The sequence below is a fragment of the Notamacropus eugenii genome, chromosome 1, assembly GCF_028372415.1.
Source record: "Notamacropus eugenii isolate mMacEug1 chromosome 1, mMacEug1.pri_v2, whole genome shotgun sequence".
Classification (NCBI taxonomy): Eukaryota; Metazoa; Chordata; class Mammalia; order Diprotodontia; family Macropodidae; genus Notamacropus; species Notamacropus eugenii.
The window spans coordinates 63,881,455-63,902,721 of NC_092872.1; the positions used below are offsets into that span (position 1 = coordinate 63,881,455).

The 21,267-nt window shown below is 38.6% G+C and overlaps 1 protein-coding gene across 5 annotated transcripts in view; it reads right to left on the reverse strand.

Moving 5' to 3' along the window:
• The window catches only part of INVS (inversin), a 244,110-nt gene that overhangs the window by 43,385 nt on the left and 179,458 nt on the right, over positions 1-21,267 (reverse strand). For all 5 annotated transcript variants that reach the window (XM_072604510.1, XM_072604503.1, XM_072604529.1 and 2 more), the window contains 4 exons: positions 20,053-20,224; positions 17,348-17,503; positions 13,206-13,435; positions 7,557-7,663 (listed from right to left, as the gene is read on the reverse strand). In XM_072604510.1, coding sequence (XP_072460611.1) covers positions 7,557-7,663; positions 13,206-13,435; positions 17,348-17,503; positions 20,053-20,224 — 665 coding nt within the window. The remainder of the gene's footprint in view (positions 1-7,556; positions 7,664-13,205; positions 13,436-17,347; positions 17,504-20,052; positions 20,225-21,267) is intronic.

Sequence of the window (21,267 nt, forward strand, 5' to 3'; positions counted from 1 at the left end):
GGGATGATGAGTGCCTAAACTGAAACGTCAGGAAGAATAAAAAGGAAAGCCACACATCTTGGGATACACCTGATGAGACACTAAATGGACCTGGGATGCTGCCATTTGAATTTTATAACTATAGGTTGCCCAGGGTAAGCAAGAGGATTTTCTTTTTCTTCTTCTTCAGAACTTTTCTTGCAATTGAGGCATATTATCTATATTGGGGAGGCAAGGAATGGGACAGGGTGGTAAATTGCCTTGGTTCCTGTGGCCCCTTGGTCAGAACTCACTTGGAAAAGTCCCTTTTCCTCTGTGGGTTAGTTTCTTTTCTTTTCCAGTTTTTTTGGTTATTTATTTATTTTTCAGTTCTTAGCATTCACTTCCACAAGAATTTGAATTCAAAATTTTCTCCTCATCTCTCCCTACCTCCCACCCCAAGACAGCATGCACTCCATCCACCCCTTCCTCTAGTCTGTCCTCCTTTCTATCTATTATCCACCCTTCTTCCATCCCCCTTCCCCTCTATTTTCCTATAGGGCAAAATAGATTTCTATACTCCATTGCCTGGATACCTTAATTTCCAGTTGAATGCTAAGACAATTTTTAACATTCATTTTTAAAACTTTGAGTTTCATATTCCCTCCCTCCCTCCCCATCCACTCTTACTGAGAAAACAAGCAATTCAATATAGGTCATACATGTGTAACAATGCAAAGCACTTTTATAAGTTACATTGTAAAAGACTAACTACATTTCCCTCTGACCTATCCTGCCTTTCATTTATTCCATTCTCTCCCCTGACCTGTCCTCCCACAATAGTATTTGCTTCTGATTATCCTTTTCCCCAATTTGCTGTCCCTTCTATTATCTTCCCTCTCCTATCCCTTTCCCCCTTGCCTTCCTACAGGGGAAAATATCCTATGGAGTGTGTGTTATTCTCTCCTTAAGCCAAATTCCATGAGAGTAAGGCTCAATTATTCCCTTTCATCACCCCCCCCCTTCCCTTCCATTGTAGAAGCTCTTTCTTCTCTCTTGTATGTGAGATGATTTGCTACATTCTACCTCTCCCTTTCTCTTACTCCTAAGTACATTCTATTCAACAGTAAATTTTATTTTTTTTTTAGGTACTCTCCCTTCATATTCAGCTCACAATGTGCCCTCTGTCTATATAGGTGTGTATATATATATATATATATATATATATATATATACATACACACAGACACATACATATACATACCTACACATACATAATGTTCACATACATACATACCCATATACACACACACATACATACACACACACCTTTATATATATATATATATATAGAAATATATATACGTATGTATGTATTTTCCCTCTAACTACCCTAATACTGAAAAAGGTCTCATGAGTTATAAATAATATCTTTCCATGTAAGAATGTAAACAGTTCAACTTTAATGAGTTCCTTAAGGCTTCTCTTTCCTGTTTAACTTTTCATGTTTCTCTTGATTCTTGTATTTGAAAATCAAATTTTCTATTCAGCTCTGGTCTTTTCAATAAGAATGCTTGGAAGTCCTCTATTTCATGGAAATTCCATTTTTTCCCCTGAAATATTGTACTCAGTTTTTCTGAGTAGGTGATTCTTGGTTTTAATCCTATCTCCTTTGACCTCTGGAATATCATATTCCAAGTCCTTTGATCCTTTAGTGTAGAAGCTGCTAAATCCTGTGTAATCCTGATTGCATTTCCATAATACTTGAATTGTTTCTTTCTGGCTGCTTGTAATATTTTCCCCTTGACCTAGGAACTCTGGAATTTGGCTACAATATTCCTAGAAGTTTTCTTTTGGGGATCTCTTTCAGGAGATGATGGGTGGATTCTTTCAATATTTATTTTATCCTCTGGTTCTAGAATATCAGGGTAGTTTTCCTTGATAATTTCTTGGAAGATGATGTGTAGGCCCTTTTTTTGATCATGGTTTTCAGGTAGACTAATAATTTTTTAAATTATCTTCTGGATCTTTTTTCCAGGTCAGTCACTTTTCCAATGAGATATTTCACATTGTCTTTTATTTTTTCATTCTTTTGGTTTTGTTTTATGATTTCTTGGTTTCTCATAAAGTCATTAGCTTCCATCTGCTCCATTCTAATTTTTAAAAAACTATTTTCTTCAGTGAGCTATTGAACTTCCTTTCCCATTGGGCTAATTCTGCTTTTTAAAGTATTCTTCTCCTCATTAGCTTTTTGGACCTCTTTTGCCATTTGGGTTAGTCTGTGTTTAAAGGTATTATTTTCTTCAGTATTTTTTGGGGTCTCCTTCAGTAAACTGTTGATTTGCTTTTCAGGATTTTCTTGTGTTGCTCTGATTTCTCTTCCCAATTTTTTCTCTGCCTCTCTTACTTGATTTTTAAAATCCTTTTTGAAGTCTTCCATGGCCTGAGACCATTGCATATATTCTTTGGAGGTTTTGGATGTAGAGGCCTTGACTTTGATGTCTTTCTCTGATGGTATGCTTTGTTCTATCTCATCCGAAAGCATGGAAGAAAAGAAAGCAACTTTCTATAGTTTTATTTTTTTCCCCATTTTTTGGGCATTTTCTTAGCCAGTTACTTGACTTTTGAGTCCTTTGTCAAGTGGAGGGTATACTCTAGGGACCTGTAAGTTCTCAGTTCCTCTAAGGTGGCACAATCAAGAGAGAGGAGTTTACTCCATTCCTGACCTGTGCTCTGGTCTGTGAGCAACCACAAGAACTCTTTTCTGCCCAGGATCTGCAAGATTCTCTCTTTAGAGCCTCTACCAGCTTCACTACACAAGTGCTCCTCCTCACTGCTACTCACGACAAGACCCAGATGAGTTCCTCAATTCCCTCAAGGTCTTTAGGCAGAGGGCTCCAAAAGTGGACGCTGCTGCTGCTGCTGCCCTGGGGCCAGGGCTGGGGTCAGACCCTGCTCCCTTCTCACCCAGGTTTTCTTACTGACCTTTGAAGCTGTCTTTGGTATTTGTGGGTTGAGAAATCTGGAAACCACAGCTGCTACCCCTGATTCTGTGCCCTGAAGTCTGCTCCAGTCTTGTTCCTCCCAGTGCCATGTGGCCACGGGTGGGCTGCACTCTGCTCTGCATCTGGTGTGATAGATCTTTCCTGTTGGCCTTTCAGGCTGTCTTGGGCTGGAAATCTCTTTCACTCTTTCATTTTATGGCTTCTGCTGCTCTAGAATTTGTTTAGAGTCATTTTTTACAGGAATTTTATGGGTTATGGGGAGAGAATTAGAGTAGGTCCATCTTTCTATTCCACTATCTTGGCTCTGCCCCCAGGTCAGTTTCTTTATCTGTGAAACCAGATTATTATTCCCACCTCTAAGATTCCATGACTGACTTCAGTTGTTTCAGTTGTGCATAACTCTTTATAACCCATTTGCAGTTTTCTTGGCAAAGATACCAGAGAGGTTTGTCATTTTCTTCTCCAGCTCATTCTACAGATGAGGAAACTGAGGCAAATAGGGTTAAGTGACTTGCCCAGGGTCACAAAGCTAGTAAGTATTTGAGGCCAGATTTAAACTTAGGACGATGAGTTTTTCTGACTTCAGGCCTGGTATTCTATTTACTATGCCACCTCGTTGCCCCAGTATGTATGGTAGTGTGAAAGAAATGTATAAAACCTGTGTGCTGTGAACTTAGGGAAAATATCTCCCCAGAAATTGTAGCCTTAGAGGTCAATGTAACATGTAGAGTTGCATAAAGACGGACTCTTGGTCTGATTACATCGTGAATTGATAATTTATGAAATTATATGAAATGGGTAAAGGCATTCCTAGTTCTTTGAGTACTGGCTGGGAAAGACCATGATGGCAGAAGGAAATGGGGAACTCAGCTCCTCCTCTCCTGTCTGTCTCCCCCTCCCCTTCCTTCTCCTCTCCAAAGGAAGGCAACTTTGGATGGCTGGAGGATACCCAGATAATTTGGAAGGAAACAGAGCTGTAAATCACACTTAATAACCACGGAGTGTATGAGAGCAAATAGCATAGAAAATACAGAGACAAATGGTGGTTGGTGGCTGTTGTCCTTCATTCTTGAAAAGGACCAAAATGATATCACTGTGTTAGAGTCAAGTTACAGTGTGTCCAACTGCAGCTGATCAGACCAATACAACCTTGGAATGCTCTACCATAGGTTGGGTACAAATAGTCCATGGGAACATTTGGGATGGACTCCCTAAATTTGTGCATCTCACATTTCTTTTGAATTACTTCAGAGGCAGATGGTGTGGGGACAGGGGATGGGATAATGAAGGAAGGCAGGAAGCATGAGGAAAAGGATGGCAGGGGAGTCAGCGAATATTACTCTCATAACCATGGATTAGAGTTGTGAGCACTAGGCAGCATGGACTCCACGGAGATGGATGATTACTGGGGAAAGGGGCAGTAATTTGAGATCTCATTTTTGTAGGGCTTTTTTGAGGAACAGACTAACTCTTATCTGTGCCATCTTGGGGTTCGTTCATTAACATTTTCAAATCCTCTCAAAGTTGTTGGTAAAACTTTAAAGTTAACATGTCCATGTCATCTCAAAATTATCAGCCCCTTTTGGCGATTTGCTGCTCTTTTCTACAGAAGATCTGGAATTTTTCTGGGATTTACAAATCATGGGACCAAAAGACTCTGAGAGTAGCACCTAGATGGCTTCCCCCAATTCAGTACATGTTACCAGAATGTGAATGTTGGTTAATATATAAAACAATTTGTAAATTATGCTTCTTTGATCTTTGGGGTAGTTTGTATGTGACTTCCTGGTTCCCCTTTGCAATCTTATTTCATGTTATTACCCCTTTATACTAGTTACTTATAAACTGGCTTTACCTGCTGACTGGAAGTGTCTCTGTGTGTGTGTGTGTGTGTCTGTGTGTCTGTGTGTCTGTGTGCATGTATGAATCTGCGTATGCACATGTTGGTGGTTGGAGGGACCAGAACAAGATATAATTTTAACACACATCTCTAAAGGAGGCCTCTACTACCTTAGATCTGGACCTTGAGTTCCATTTTAATGGTCTGAGATTAACTATAAGGAAACAACCTACTTCGAATAAACCAGATCTTGGCCAATACAAAGGTTCCCCCAAAGTTAAGACATTCTCCACTCCTCACCCACATCATCTGACATCCTGCCGCTATTACACACCTCCTAAAATAAGGGAGGTTCCCTAGTAGCCTTATTTGATAGGTTCCTTTTGCCTGTATAAAATCCTATATATGTTTGTATCTCTCTTGTTTTATAAACTTGTAGCCACCTGGCAACTGTCCATCAACTGATGATAATTAAACTTTTTATCTTCCAGTCTTGCCTCTTGATTTATTGACCTCCAGTCAAGCCTAGGTAGAATGAATTACTCTCAAGGATGATCTTAGGATCTCTGGACTGAGGAATTCTCCAACAACAGCTAAGACCTGAATCACAATCAGATATTTTTCACCATGTCCTTGTTTTAACCAACAACATAACTGACATGAAGACAGTTTACAAAAACAATGAGCTGTAAATGATCTTGCACAGCAGGAAAGAAGCACCTGGGTTCAAGATGGTACCTTGAACTCCATTCCTTTTGAGTGGGATAGACTTAGTGAAGACTCCTCAGATTGTAATTTTTCTCCCAGGGGTGAGGTAAGGCCTAAAGGCTCAAGGTTACAATATTTTTAGAATAGAATAGTTCCATATAAGGATATAAAACTGTGTAGTGTATTAGGGTCTCAATGATTGGACAAAACTTACATAATTCCTCGATGTCTTCATTTCAAAAGGGATTGGTTAGATTTCGTGTCTAGAATGTAAGACCATATTCTCAGCTAATGAGGATAATGGTCAGTGGGGGGAGGAGGGACTTGCGTTAGGGTCTATATAAATCACTGTCCTGTTCTTTGTCTTCGGCTTTCCTACTCCTACAGGTGAGCCCCGCTTCTCGAGAATCGAATAAATCACTTTTCTGTCATCACTTTGAGAGGCCTCTGAGTAATTGATTTATGTAGGGACCTGAGCCATCCCACACACTTTTCTGATACTAGTTGTGTGACCATAAGTTATTTAACATTTCCAAGCATCAGTTTCTTCATCTGTAAAATGGGCATCATGTTACCTACTTCGTATGATTATTGGGAAGAAAGAACTTTGTAGATAAATCTTAAGTCTTTTTATAAATGTTAAATCGTCACTATTGCTATGGCTGCAGTTTTTATTGTTCCTGATTCATTCCCTTTCCCTCTCCCTTCTTTATTGTCTTCAAAGAGAAAAAGCCCTGTCTTTTTCTCATTTACTTGTTCAGTTGGAGACTCCTGGGCATTACTAGACCAAGTGAGTTGCACTTATGGTCAAAACTCTTCTAGGAGTTTTCTAGAAACTTCTAGAGTTTCTCTAGGAAAGAAAGCAAGCTATAATGGAGAGAATGTTGAGCCAGGAGGCTTGAATTCTAATGCTGGCTCTAAAACCTATTAGCTGTGTGACCATAGGAAAGCCTTCTAACCCCTCTGATTCTCAGTTTCCTTATCTGTACATTGGGGTTACTTACTGCTTGTACTTCCTGCTTCACAGAATTCTTATAAGGAAACTGCTATACAAATGTCAGTTACTATTTTGCAGTAGCCTTAATTATCCAAATGAGATACATTGATTCTCAGTGTGTGTCTTTTATACAGGCGACCTGGTGCAATAGTGGATTTTTCATTCACTGTTTCAAGTAATTGCTGTGTATTGAACCTCCTAGACTCTCTCCTCTTCTAATGAATGGCTATTTCTTTTTTAACCAAACCCTGTGGGATAGAGAGAGAGCCATTGGCTTATAGGAGGAAGAGCATGTGTGTGGCCTGTCTGGTCTTCCCTGTGTACCTAAACCAACTCCTTGCATTTTATTTCCAGGTAAACTTTATATAGATGGGGAGAAGGGTGTAGGAGAAAACTCAAAATCATCTGGAGATGAGCAGAACAATGGAAGAAGATAAGTGCTTCTCTCCATTTTGGCCTGAGCTTTCTTTTTCTTATTGCTTGCTAACCCATTTAACCAGATCCTACACGATGCCTCTTCCTTAATTTTGACCTGAAAACCTCAAACCCTGACCTAAATTTTGCTCCCTGGATTCAGGGGATGCTCTCTCTCTCTCTCTCTCTCTCTCTCTCTCTCTCTCTCTCTCTCTCTCTCTCTCTCTCTCTCTCTCTCTCTCTCTCTCTCTCTCCTCAACAGAGCCCCCACCATCTCCCCCACCTCTGATCTGAAGATCATACCCTGTATGGGCCATACCCTGCAGGCTTTAGCCTAGCTATAATCTTCTGGCTGCTCTTGACTCACAACTGATTGACATTCTGGACTTTCGTTGCCTCGTTTATAAGGAAGACAAGACAAGCTGTAACAGTTCTGTGGAGTGCAGGCAGAGCTGACCACAGCATTCCTTTCCCCTTTGTTCAAGATCTCGTCAGTGTCATTTCAATTGGTTTTTAAGATTGTCAATTTCTCTTCCACAATATGGAAGCCTGTGGTTTTATTTTTTGGGTTTGTTTTCATCTAGAAGCAAGGGTGTGTACTGAGCATGTTGGTGAGTTTTCACCAGCACTTTACCTTTCTTCATTGTTTTCCATCTGATTGGGAAAAGCTGCAAAACTGAGGAGCAATTTTATAGCATCAAGGTAGCCGTTGTTACAGGACCAATGCAGTGCTGTTCTGCCCTGTGAATGAGAGCAAAAAGCAGATGTTTCTAAAGCAAAAGATTGTTTCGGGTTTTAAAAGAATGTTATTAAAAAAAAAAGAATGTTATTATGCCAACTCAGACAGATATCTGCAAGTATATTCAATTTAAACAGCAGAAATGCATAGGAGTGGGGATGAGAGAGGGCGGACAAGAGAAGTGAGGAAAAAGAAACCAGGTCTCAGAAAATCTGCTTTTGAATTCTAGCCTTTAATATAATTGGAAGGAAGCCAGCAAACATTTATTAAGCACCTACTATGTACTAGTAATCAAGCACTAAGAACTTTACAAATACAATCTTATTTGATCCTCATGTAGGTGCTTAATTATCCTCATTTTACAGTTGAGGAAACTGAGGCAGACAGAAATTAATTGACTTGTCCAAGATCACAAATCTAGTAAATCTCAAAGACTGGAATTGAATTCAGGTCTTCCTGACTTTAGGATTAGAGAATTATCTTATCTGAGGGATAGTCTTTTTAAAATCCCTTGATGAAAGTAAATCTTTACTCTTGGGTAAGTTTCAATTTTGTTTAAACAGCTAAAAGAAATTCAGAGTCAATTTTGGAGGAAAAGGTACTTAGGTAATCAGACTGAATAATACTTTTTGGGTCCCACTAAGATGATACAATAAAGACTGATTTTCTTATATGACTCCTGAAGCTTGCCATGGTGGCTAGTTTTCCAAAGAGACAACACCCATAGGATGCTAAGCTCAGAAATAGGGAAAGGGAACTGAATTTGGAATTTTTTCGTTGTTTGTTGTTCAACCATTCAGTTGTGTCTAACTCTTTGTGACCTGTGGCCCTATCACTCCAGTACTGTCCACTGGATTTTCTTGGCAAAGATACTGGAGTGGTCTCATTTCTTTTTCCAGTGGATTAAGGCAAACAGAGATTATATGACTTGCCCAAGGTCACACAACTAGTAAATGTCTGAGGCTGGATTAGAACTCATGTTTCCTGACTCCAAGTCCTGTGTTCTATCCATCAAACCAACTCAAATGAGTAAGTACCCTCTGCCCATGTAGGTCAGCTCCTTCTCTTCAACTCGTACATGGTCTTAAAGTTGCCTGGAACACTGAGAAGTGAGGTGACTTGCCCAAGGTCATCAAACCAGAATATGTGCAAAGTTGGACTTGAACTCAGATTTTCCTGGCTTTGAGGCAGCTCTCTCTACTATACCACAATGTCTTTCAAATTCTACTATGCTGGGAAAGAACAATAACAAAACACTCATTTTATAAAACCACATCCAAGTATGTTCCCTTATTTGACATAATTGATGTATTTCTTAAAGTTATCAAATATGAGTTCTACACATCTTGTTGAATTTTTGTTTTTATCCCCAACTGACTTGTACTGCAGCCCATTATTTTCATTTCTGATTGACCTTCCTTGAAAACATGGACTTTAAGCTTCCCTGTCTCTGAAGATCTGTCAAATAGTGAAATGTTTTCTTTGTGTAAGCACCATGTGCTTGTACTAATTGTCCAGTTGCTACAGCTTCATAATAAACCTTGCCTCACTTCTAGTCTACAGCTACTACTAGATGTCTTTGCATCTGTCCCTCACTGCCATGGTGCCTAGTGTGCTTAGCATGGTCACAGTAGGTGCTCGATAAATATTTATTGAATGGATGAATGGAGAAAAGATATGTCATAGGCAGAGCCAAGATGGGGGAGTAAAGGCAAGGACTTGCTTGACCTCTCTCCCAAACCCTTTCAAATACCTTTTAAAAATGACAAATCCTAGAGCAGCAGAAAGATGGAGTGAAACAATGCTACAGCCCAAGACAACTTAGAAAGTCAGCAGGAAAGTTCTGTTGCATCAGGGTGAGAGAGGAGTACAGTCCAGAGCAGACCACGCCAGCACAGACCAGGCCCCAGCAAACCAGAAACAGGCTTTGGGAATCACTGAATCAGCAGTGGCAGCAGCTCCTTTTAGAACTCTCAGTCTACAGATGGTAAGGGGGTCAAACAACCAGTCAGAAGGAGATTTCAAGGGTCTGTTGTTTTGTCTGTACAGATCTGGGTCACAGTCCTGGGTGGCAGTCCCAGGGCAAGAAAGAGTTCTATCACAGCAAAGCCTGTGGCCACAGTGGAGTGGGGACCCTCCTTACAGTTCCAAGGCAAAAAAGAGTGCTTTGTGGTCACTCATAGACCAGAGCACAGGCCAAGAGAGGAGTAAACACCTCTCCTTAGATCATACCACCTAGGAAGAGCTGAAAACTTACAGGTCCCTAGAAGTATCTCTGAAAACAGCTGCACACAAAATCCCTGTAGCTTGAGACAGTATGCCCTCCACACTGCAAGTAGAGCCCTAACTTAACAAAGAGTTTAAAGTCAAGTAACAGCCTGGGAATATGAGCAAACAGAAAAACTCTGACTATAGAAAGTTACGATGGTGACAAGGAAGATCAAAACGCACACTCAGAAGAAGACAACAAAGTCAAAACTCCTATATCCAAAGCCTCCAAGAAAAATTTGAATTGATCTCCGGCCAAGGAAGAGCTCAAAGAGTATTTTGAAAATCAAGTAAAAGAAGTAGAGGGAAAATTGGGAAGAGAAATGAGAGTGATGCAAGAAAATCAAGAAAAACAAGTCAACAGCTTGGTAAAGGAGACACAAAAATACACTTAAAAAACAGACTAACCCAAATGGCAAAAGAGATCCAAAAAGTCAATGAGGAGAAGAATGTCTTAAAAAGTTAAATTGGCCAAATGGAAAAGGAGATACACAAGCTCACTGAAGAAAATAATTTCTTATAAAGTAGAATGGAGCTATAAAGTAGAATGGAGCAAATGGAAGCTCTAAAACAAAACCAGAAGAATGAAAACATAGAAGACAATGTGAAATACCTCACTGGAAAAACAACTGACCTAGAAAATAGATCTTGGAGAGATAATATAAGAATTGCTCTACCACCTGAAAATCCTTATCAGAGAAAGAACCTAGACATCATCTTTAAAGAAATTATCAAGGAAAACTGCCCTGATATTCTAGAACTAGATGGTAAGACAGAAATGGAAAGAATCCACCAATCACCTCCTGAAAGAAATCCCAAAATGAAAACTGTCAGGAATATTATAGCCAAATTTCATGAGTTCCCAGGTCAAGGAGAAAATATTGCAAGCAGCCAGAAAGAAAGTATTGTGGAGCCACAGTCAGGATAACACAAGATTTAGAAGCTTCTACATTAAAGGACTGGAGAGTTTAGAATATGATATTCCAGAGGGCAAAGGAGCTAGGACTGCAACCAAGAATCACTTATCCAGCAAAACTGAGTATAATTCTTCAGGGGAAGAAAATGGACATTCAATGAGACAGAGGACTTTCAAACATTCTAAATGAAAAGACCAGAGCTGAATAGAAAATATGACTTTCAAATATAAGACACAAGAGAAGAATAAAAAGGTGAATAGGAAAGGGAAATCATAAGGGACTTTAATAAGGTTAAACTGTTTACATTCCTACATGGGAAGATGATATTTGTGATTCATAAGACCTTTCTCATTATTAGGTAGGTAAAAGGAATATATATATAGGCAGAGGGTACAGGTGTAAGTTGAATATAAAAGGTAATATCTAAAAAATAAAATTAAGAAAGGAATGTCCTGGGAGAAAGAGGAGTAGAATGGGGTAAATTATCTCACATAAAAGAGGCAAGAAAAACCTTTTATAGCGAAGGGGGAGAGGGAAGAGGTGAGGGGGAGTGAGTGAACCTTATTCTCATCAGAATTGATTCAAAGAGGGAATAATGTAATTGGGTGTAGAAATCTATCTTACTTACCCTACAGGAAAGTAGGAGGGGAAAGGGATAAAAGAAAGGGGTGTGTGTGACAGAAACGAGGGCAGATTGGGAGAAAGGGTAGTCAGAAGTAAAACACTTTTGAGGAGGGACTGGGTAAAAGGAGAGAGAGAATAGAAAAAATGGGAGAGGGAAATAGATGGAGGGAAATAGCAATAGCAACTGAAAAAAATTTTGAAGCAAGTTTCTATGATAAAGGCCTCATTTCTCAAACATATAGAAAACTGAGTCAAATTTATAAAAAACATGAGTCATTCCCCAACTGATAAATGATCAAAAGATATAAGTTTTCAGATGAAGTAATCAACACTATTGATAGCCAGGTGAAAAAAATGCTCTAACTTACTACTGATTGGAGAAATGCAAATTAAAACAATTCTAAGGTACTACCTCATACCCAATAGATTGGCAAATAGGACAGAAAAGGTAAATGACAAATGTTGGGAAAAATGAGGTATGAATGTGCTATTGGTGGGGTTGTAAACTGATTCAAGCATTCTGTAGAGTATTTTGGAACTATGCCCAAAGGGCTATAAAACCATGCATAGCCTCTGGCCTAGCAATACCACTCCTAGGTCTGTATCCCAAAAGAGATAAAAAACAAAATGGAAAAGGACTTATATGTACTAAAATATTTATAGCACTTCTTTTCTGTGGGCTAAGAATTAGAAATTGCAAGTATGCCCATTAATTGAGGAATAACTGAACAAGTTGTGGCATGTGATTATGATGGAATACTACTGTACTGTAAGAAATGATGAGCAGAATGCTCTCAGAAAAACCTAGAAAGATTTGTATGAGCCGATATAAAGTGAAATGTACTGTGTACAAAGTAATAGTAATATTGTACATGATCAGCTGTGAATGACTTAGCTATTCTCAATGATCTGAGACAACTCTGAAGGACTTAGGATGAAAAGTGCTATCCATCCCCAGAGAAAGAACTGATGGTGTCTGAATACAGATTGAAGCACATGTTTAAAAAAACTTTCTTTATTTTTCTTGAGTTTTTTTTGCCTGTTTTCTTTCACAACATGACTGTTATAGATGTATTTTGCATGACTACACATGTATGACCTATATCAAATTGTTTGTCTTCTCAATGAGGGGTGGGGTAGAAGAAAGGGAGAGAATTTGGAACTCAAAGTTTTAAAAATAAATGTTAAAAATTATTTTTACATGTAACTAGGGAAAAATAAAATGCTAAATGTCAAAAAAAGAAATGTCATGACTTGAACATTTTAATGTATGTTATATATAACATCCTGGCAGCTTGATGGCACCATAGTGCACAGAGCACTGGGCCTGGAGTCAGGGAGACTCATCTTCCTGAGCTCAGATGCAGCTTCAGGCACTTACTAACTGTGTGACCCTTGGCAAGTCACTTAACCTTGTTTGCCTCAGTTTCGTCATCTGTAAAATGAAATGGAGAAGGAAATGGCAAACTACTTCAGTATCTTTGCCAAAAACAAACTCCAAATGGGGTCAGGAAGAGTGTGCTACAACTGAAATGACTGAATAGTAACAGCAACAAATATATAACATATTATACAGCGTAGCATTGTATAGTCATATGATTATAATGTAATTAAAATTATATTACTACATATAGCATTTAATTAATTTTTAAAATTTTTAAGTAAAGGGAGGTTCCAGACATAAGAATGACAAAACAGACCAAATGTATTATTGTAAAAAATACCCAATCCCTACCTCTTTGTCTTGTATGTTTGGGTCTGCATTATTTTCCATGAGCAAGGCCATGCAGTTAATATAGCCGCCATATGCAGCACACTGCAGGGGGGTTCTTCCTGCATAATCTTGCACATTTGGATTGATTTTATTTTCAATCAATATTTGACAAACATCAGCATTTCCTCCCAGCGCTGCCCAGTGAAGAAGAGAATGGCCATCTTGGTCTACCAGATCGACCCTTGCTCCACCTGTAAGAGAAAGACAAATGATATTTAAAACATCTCATAATTAGAAAAAAGGACATGTGATGGAGGGGATAGAGTACAGACCTTGGAGTCGGGAGGATACCTCCTTGCTGCGTGACCCTAGCCAGGTCACCTAGCATTTCAACGGCCTGGGTAGCTTCCTAAAACTACAAGGTGTACAACAGGTGCTGGTCTATATTGGTAGAGGGAGTTTCTTCATCAGAAATTCCTTATGACATTACATATGAAATTCCACTGACAGTATAGGTCCTATCCCATTCCACTTACCCTCCCCCCCTTCCAAAAAAAAAAGAAAAGAGAAAACAAACAAACCTAAGATTTTGATTTTTTATTGGGCTCATTTAGAAAGGAGAGAAAGAGAAACATTAATCAAAAGACTGAACTGGTGAATTCCTAGCCCTTGGTAAAATGAGGTTCTGTGTTCAAGATACTGAAGGAAACATCAGTGTCTACACAGGCTAGTTTGTATACTTATTTCTTTGACTAAAGAGTATGCTGATTCTAGAGACCATCAAGGTATAATGGAAAATCTCTTGGGCTTGGAGTCCCAAAGACTGGAGTCCCAGCTTGTATTCTGGGCAAGTCACTTAACCTGTAGGTGCTTTAGACTTCTTTCAAGGATTTATCAACTTAGTCAAAAGAAATTGTGCTCTCTATTGCTGGAGAGCCTCATGCTGACAAAAATCACAGATCTTCCTTTTATTTGCTTTTAATTTCATTTTGATTTAAAATATGTCTATCAGTCTTAGAGGGCAACTGTGAGGTAAGACACTAATTTGATTGTATTCCTGCCATCTCTCTATGCCATTTGGTGAAAAACTCTAAACATGAATGTCTCAGTCATACCATGCTCCACAAGTGAGCTTAGGTTATGAAAACAGGATAATAATAGCATCTTTCTCACAGGTTGTTGTGAGATTGAATGGAATGATGTATATAAGACTCCCTGTAAACCATAAAGCACTGTACACATTAATTATCATTATTAACTAGCGATTAATAATGATAATTATCACCACAATTAATAATATAAACCATAAAGTACTGTATTTATTATCAATTATTAGTTGATGATTAATAATGATAATTAATTATTATCATTGAGAGGCAAGCTTGGAATAGTGGACCTAATTGACCTTGGAACTAGGAATACCTGGGATTCAAGTACTTTAATGACACATCTGGCCACGAGATCTTGGGCAAATCATTTAATATCTCAGTAGTCTAGTGAACTCTCTAAAATCTTAGTCTTAAGTGAAGGTGCTGATTTATACTTTGGTAGAGGGAGTTTCCTCATCTGAGAGGTCTCTGAACCAATGAAATCACTGGTCCAGTTCCTATTCCTATTCTGATCACAATAGAGATATTATTACACAATAACTTTGGATGTCAATCACATTTAATCAATCAACAAACACTTATTGAGGTCCTACTACGTGCACTGGAGATACAAGTACAAGAGACACAAAATTATCTTTATTGTATTATATTGTATTATTACCCCTGTTCTCTGTTTCCCCAATACTGAAACACATGTTGAAAAAGGAAATGAAAAAACCTCAGTTTTTCAGAGGTTTGGCAACATGCAGCTTACCTTCCTGATGTACACTTTGAGGAATTTAAGCATTTGCTTGTCTAAAAGATCAATCAAATAATGATTTCTTTCCATGTATGCTCACTTAAAATATCAATGGAAAGTCAACAGTCTGAACGCAGTATGTGCTCGATAAATTCTTCACAAATGAGTAAATCAAAATACAGCCTTGCTCTCACAAAGAACTCAAAAGGCTCACAAGACAGCTAGAGGCAATAATGAAAATGGAATTTCTATTTTAAAATCTTGTTTACATTTCATTGAAAATGTTCAGCTCTGTATAAGGGCTAGAGGCTCTGTGTGAAAACGGTTTCTGAATAGTCCTCTTATGGGAGTTGTCGGAAAAGCTACAGGTTGGAAATGATGCTAAAGGAAGAAATTCTGTCGAGTGAAAAGTTGAATTATGACTTTTGAAGTCTCTTCCAATTCTGAGGTTTCAAGAGTCAAAGTATTCTGTAAAGGGTGTGACCAACTAGAATACCAGTAATACTTCTATGAGTGTTTTTTTTGTGAAGTCCATTAATGTGGTTTACAAATGATGGGTTGTCTCAGTGATAAATTGATTGTCAAGGTAATTAACACTATGAAGCTGTGGCTAGTCTGATCTACATCCTAGGACTTAGTTGGAGATAAAAAATGACCTGGAGGTAGAGACATCCAGAGAGGAGAGGGCCTGAATGGAAGTGAAGACTTAGTTCTCTGGAGGGGAGGCATGTATGTTTCTGTGGCTGATACGGGGAACCTTGTAGCTCCAGGGATGACAGGTAACAGAGAGGCAATAGTGGAGGAACCAGTCTAGGACCAAATAAGAGATGTAACTGAGCGCAATTAGAAATAAAGCAATGATGTGGGAGAGGAAACCTGGACTTTATCTTCACTATACAGTGGGTCATGCAGACTGCGTACATCTAGAGGAAGGTGTTGGCTCTTCTTTGACACCAACTGCTTCCCCTGGTCAAGGGAGCCCACTCAAACACTATGTGTCAGAAAGAATGCAGAGATCCTTGGAAGTTGGAACACCCCAACACCAGGTTTGAGGACTGGCCAGGTCTCTGAAGCAGGTTGAGGCCAATTGGAGTGAAAGTATCTCGCCATGTCTATTTATAGGGTCCCATATGAGTTTTTTGTTGTGTTAAAGCCCCCAAGATGACCCTCACAGGCCATTTAAGTCCAACTTCTTCATTTTACAGATGAGGAAAGTGAGGCTCAGAGAAGTTATAGCTAAGTATCCCATATCTGCTCAGATTTCATCCTTTCCTTCTCCCCATAGCTCTCCCAAAAGAACACTCTTTTCCCATAGACTTGGAGTATGTTGGGCAAAAATCCTAGAATTATTCTCTGGCTTTGTTTATGTTTTTATAGGGGTATGTGGCTAGATCTGTGAGTTTGTCAGTATGGGGAACTCCTGGTTTGGAAATTCCTTCCTCCAATGTATATTGATAGTTTATCTGCATTGATAATCTTAGAATTGGGGGGAGGAGCTATGCTGAGGGGCTAAATTACTTACTTGTTCATGGTCACCCAGCCAGTATGTAGCTAGTATGTAGGGCTTGAAATAAGGTCTTAGTGACTCCAAACTACACCATCTTGCTTCTCTCCTATGTGCAATGAATTATCTGAACTTGCTGATACAATATTATCCAAAGCAATATGTTCCAAATTTATTTTTGCCTTTTTACTTGATACCATACACACACACACACACACACACACACACACACACACACACACTTTGTATACACATGTTAAAAACACTTTGAAATGGCAGAATGCTATATATGTCTGTGTTTATACATGTATGTATACAGTACAGTTTATGTATATATGTGTGCAAAAATATATGTATATGTGTGAGATGACCCCATTTCAGGGTGTTTTCACATGTTGCTACACAGATCTCATTTGATCTTCCTAGCAATTATGTGTAGTAAGAAGGGCAAAATTTATCCTATTTTATAGATGAAGAAACTGAAGTCATACTCCTAGCTAGTGGTGGAAGGAGGACCAGAACCCAGGCCTCTTGTCTTTTAGTCCTTGTCTACCTAACTCACAGGGTGGTTGGAGGCAAGCAGTTTACAAATCTTCAGGTAGTTTAGAAAAATGAATTATTTTGGAGTGTTTTACTTCAAACCATGTATTCAGGAACTCCAATCTTATGTGATTAATTTCTTCACCCCCCGTGTGATTCAACAAATATTTATAAAGTGCCTACTATGTGCAAATCGCTGTGTTAGGTGCTGGGGGAGGGAGGAGAAGAGATAAAACAAAAATTAGTTCATCCAGTTGCACAGTTAACTAACCTTTTATAAGTGTCTGAATCACTTCCTTGTGCCCCATTTCACAGGCTCGGAACAGAGGAGTATGCTTCATGACGTCTGTAGCATCCACCTGGGCATGATGGTCCAATAATAACTTCACGGTGCTGACATGGCCAGAAAGGGCAGCTGCATGTAAAGCTGAAGAGGAAGTGAGAAAGTTAATAATAAAATCTTGAGAGATGGCCTTACTTTCTCATGGGTCTAAATATACATATATGTCTGTGTATGTGTGTATATATGTGTGTGTTTATACACATATAATATACATATATATGTTTGTATATATACATGTACTTTTACCCTAATTCCCTAAATTCAAATGGATCTTCATAGTTCCTGATTATCATCTTAGCTACAACCACTTCTCATCCTTTTATGTATAAGTATCACCTAAGAACTCACTTCCTTTCTTTTTTCCTTTTCTATCCTCACTTTTCTTGTCCACATGGTTTTATTTGTTTGAAACAATCATCTCTTCTCAGTTATTATTCACTATTTCTATCTCCCTGATTACCCTTTAGAAACACAATTTCTTTAGGAGCCAGAATTCCACTTACTCCCAAATAGAAACTGTAAGGGAAAAAATTCTTAATCTATCTCAAGGATGTCAAAGACAGAAACAAAGGTCCAATTTAAGCAAAGTATTCATATTTACTACTCTTTGTGGTGGGAAAGAATTGTGAAAGAAATAGATGCCCATCAACCAGAGAATGGCTAAAAAAAACCCAACAAAACCCTGCCACACCAACAACTACATTACATGACTATGATGGAATATCATTGTGTAACAAGAAATAATAAATATGAGGAATTTCGTGAAACTTGGGAAGATATGTGACCTGATGCAAAGTTAAGTAAGTTGAACCAAGAGAACAGTATATGCCATGATGACAACAATGTAACCAAATGGAAGTTGAATCCCAAGTACCGGAAAAAACCAAGAAAGAAATAACAAAATCTATCTTGTCTTCAAAGGGAGAGGTAGAGGACTACGATGGCAAAATATTTCAGACATTTTGTCATGTAAGATTTCTGCATGATATTTTTGCTTAGTTATTTGGTTTATTTTTTGTCTCTGTCCTGTCTCCTCTCTCAGGATAGGACCCGCAATTTTGTTGAAGAGTGGAACTCTTTCTACCAATACATATCAGGACATTCTTAGAAAAGCTTTAATCTTAGAGAATTGCTTTCAGGCACTGACTGGTTAAATGAATTGCCTAGGGTCACAAACCTAATAGGGATCAGTGGCAGGATTTCAATGTAAGGGCCAAGACTGACCGTCAATCTACTACCAACTGTGGCTGCCTCAATCTCTCTTTTAAATTATGCCCTCAATTATTTTCCTTTGTCATAATCGATGGGGTCAATTTAGGGGTGGGGCAGGAAATGATTTTGACTGAAAGGCAAAAGGTATCAATTATACTAATTGATTATGTGTTTAATTATTAACAAATAAATAATGTTACATTAATTATTTCAATTAATTTATATTTTATAAATACATATTTTAAAACAATCCCTCCTCAGTGAAAATATTTACCAAGAATATCTGGAAAAACAAAAGACGAGAACTGGAAGGGACTGTGAAGGTCTTCTAGCCCCATTTAACAGATGAGGAAAATCAATCCCAGAGATGGGAAATGACTTTCCCAAGGTCAAACCTTTTATAACTGTTAGCAGTGGGACGAGAATCTCTATCGTTTGACTCCGAGTTCAATTCTCTTTCTGCTGCAATGTTTTATACCTCTATATGGGAACTTTTTCAAGTGCTATTTTAAAATTTCCCTTTAAAATATGTTCTGAACAGCATATAAAATCTGGGACAGATTCACCAACTTTTGACTAGTGTTCTTGGCTGGTTCTTTAAGGATAGGGGTGGTCTCACTTTTTAATATTTATATCCCAATGTTTAGCACATAGTTGGCATTTAATAAATTCTCATTGATTGATTTGTGGAGCTACAGGTTGTAGAAGAAAGAGAGACAGAGACAGGGAAGACCTTTTTTTTTGGTAGGGTTATGTGGATTTGGTGATGTTGGGTGATACTTATTCTACATCTGTGTATATGTGCGCATTTGGGTTTTCCCCGGGGAATTCTTGTACTCCAGGCTATGCTGGCACAGAGAAGGGCTAATAATTGTTGTTTCCTTCACAACACCTTCTGATCCTTCCCCTGTTCTCTTGGATATGCTTGTGTCAGGTATTAAGGGACCCTTACAGCTAGCATGGGACCATGACAACAGAGAATGTTTTGATGGATTTATTGTTGTTCAGTCTTTTTTTAGTCATGTTTCACTCTTTGTGACCCCATTTGGGGCATTTTTGGCAAAGATACTGGAGTGGTTTTCTGCTTCCTTCTCCATCTCATTTTACAGATGAGGAACTAAGGCAAACAGGGTTAAGTGACTTGCCCAGGGTCACACAGCTAGTAAGTGTCTATGGTCAGATTTAAACTCAGGAAGATGAATCTTTCTGATTCCCAGCTCAGTGCTCTACCCAGTGCACCACCTACCTGCCTTTTGATAGACATCTTACTCTGGAAACCTACAAAGAAGGTAGTTATATATTTAGAAGCCAGGGGGCAGACAAGCTTCCACTGAAAATGACAAGTATGGCATGTTCACTCAATCTAAAGGTATTATACTTCTTCATCATTTTCCTTGCTCAGCCAATTCATAAGTTCTTACCTGTGCCTCCATATTTGTCTGTCATGTTGATATCAATGTCCAGTTTTAAGCTCAGCATTGTCCGAAGGACATCATCACTGCCTTTTCCTGCAGCCCACATAAAGGATGTTCTCCCCTCGAGGTCTGAATCATCCTTCACAGAGGGATGTTTCAAAAATACTTCCACTGTCTCCTGTAAGAAAACTTCAGTGAGTAAGCATTTAACATAATTGCTCTGTTATGACAAAAGAGGTTATCATGCATTGTACGTTGTGAAAACTTTTACTTAAGGATCTCTCTCCCTTTTTTTCCTTTATCAACTACAAATTCTGTTAAGAGTTATAACCCTCAATACCTAGACTCTACTCTATGGGATAGAGTTTACCTATTTTCCTACAACAAAGAAAAGGCGACAAAGTTGTCCCTGGGACATGAATAGCCTGTGCCACCCTTGATGCAGCGTCCTGTTTACCTAATGGCAGAAAAGGTCCCACTTATGGGAATCGGGGCCCTTCTAGCTTAGTGGAGTTGGGAAGACCATGAGGGTCATCTTACTCTGCCCTATTGACCAGATACAGTTCTGTTGAGGGGGGGCTGCTTCCAGAGAAGCCAAGTGCCATTGTATTCTTGTTGTACTTCCTTGTTGTGTTAGGGCAAAGTAAATATCCTTATTATTTAATGACTTGTAAATGTCTCATTTTGTCTCATCCCTTATGCTATACTGTATTATGCTGTACTATTCTGGTGGTATGCTGTAGAAAATAACAAAATGGCCTCAAAGTGAGACCGAGGTTTAAGATTTCCCTTGGAAATATACTGGTTGTATGATCCTGGGCAAGTTACAAACTCTCAGTGCTCTAAGAAACTAAGGTGGTTCTCAAACTTTTTGGTCTCAGGCCCCTTTTAAAAATTTACTGAAGACTCACTAAAGAGCTTTTGCTTATATGGACTGTATCTATCAGTATTGACCACATGAAAAACTACATCTTGGTATTATTATGAAAATCATTTTGACCTCGTACAGGCTACTCTATGAGTTGCAGAGAAGGCGCATATGTGCTTTGGTGGAGGGAGTTTCCTCATCTGTAAGTTCCCTATTCCACAAGTCCAGTTCTTATTTCTATTTATATCATACCATAAATCTCCATAGTATGTTTCAAGCATTAGTTACTCCCCTCACTCAGAATCTGAGCGTTAAGAATCTGTAAAGAGAGCAATATGATGTAGTTAAAAGAA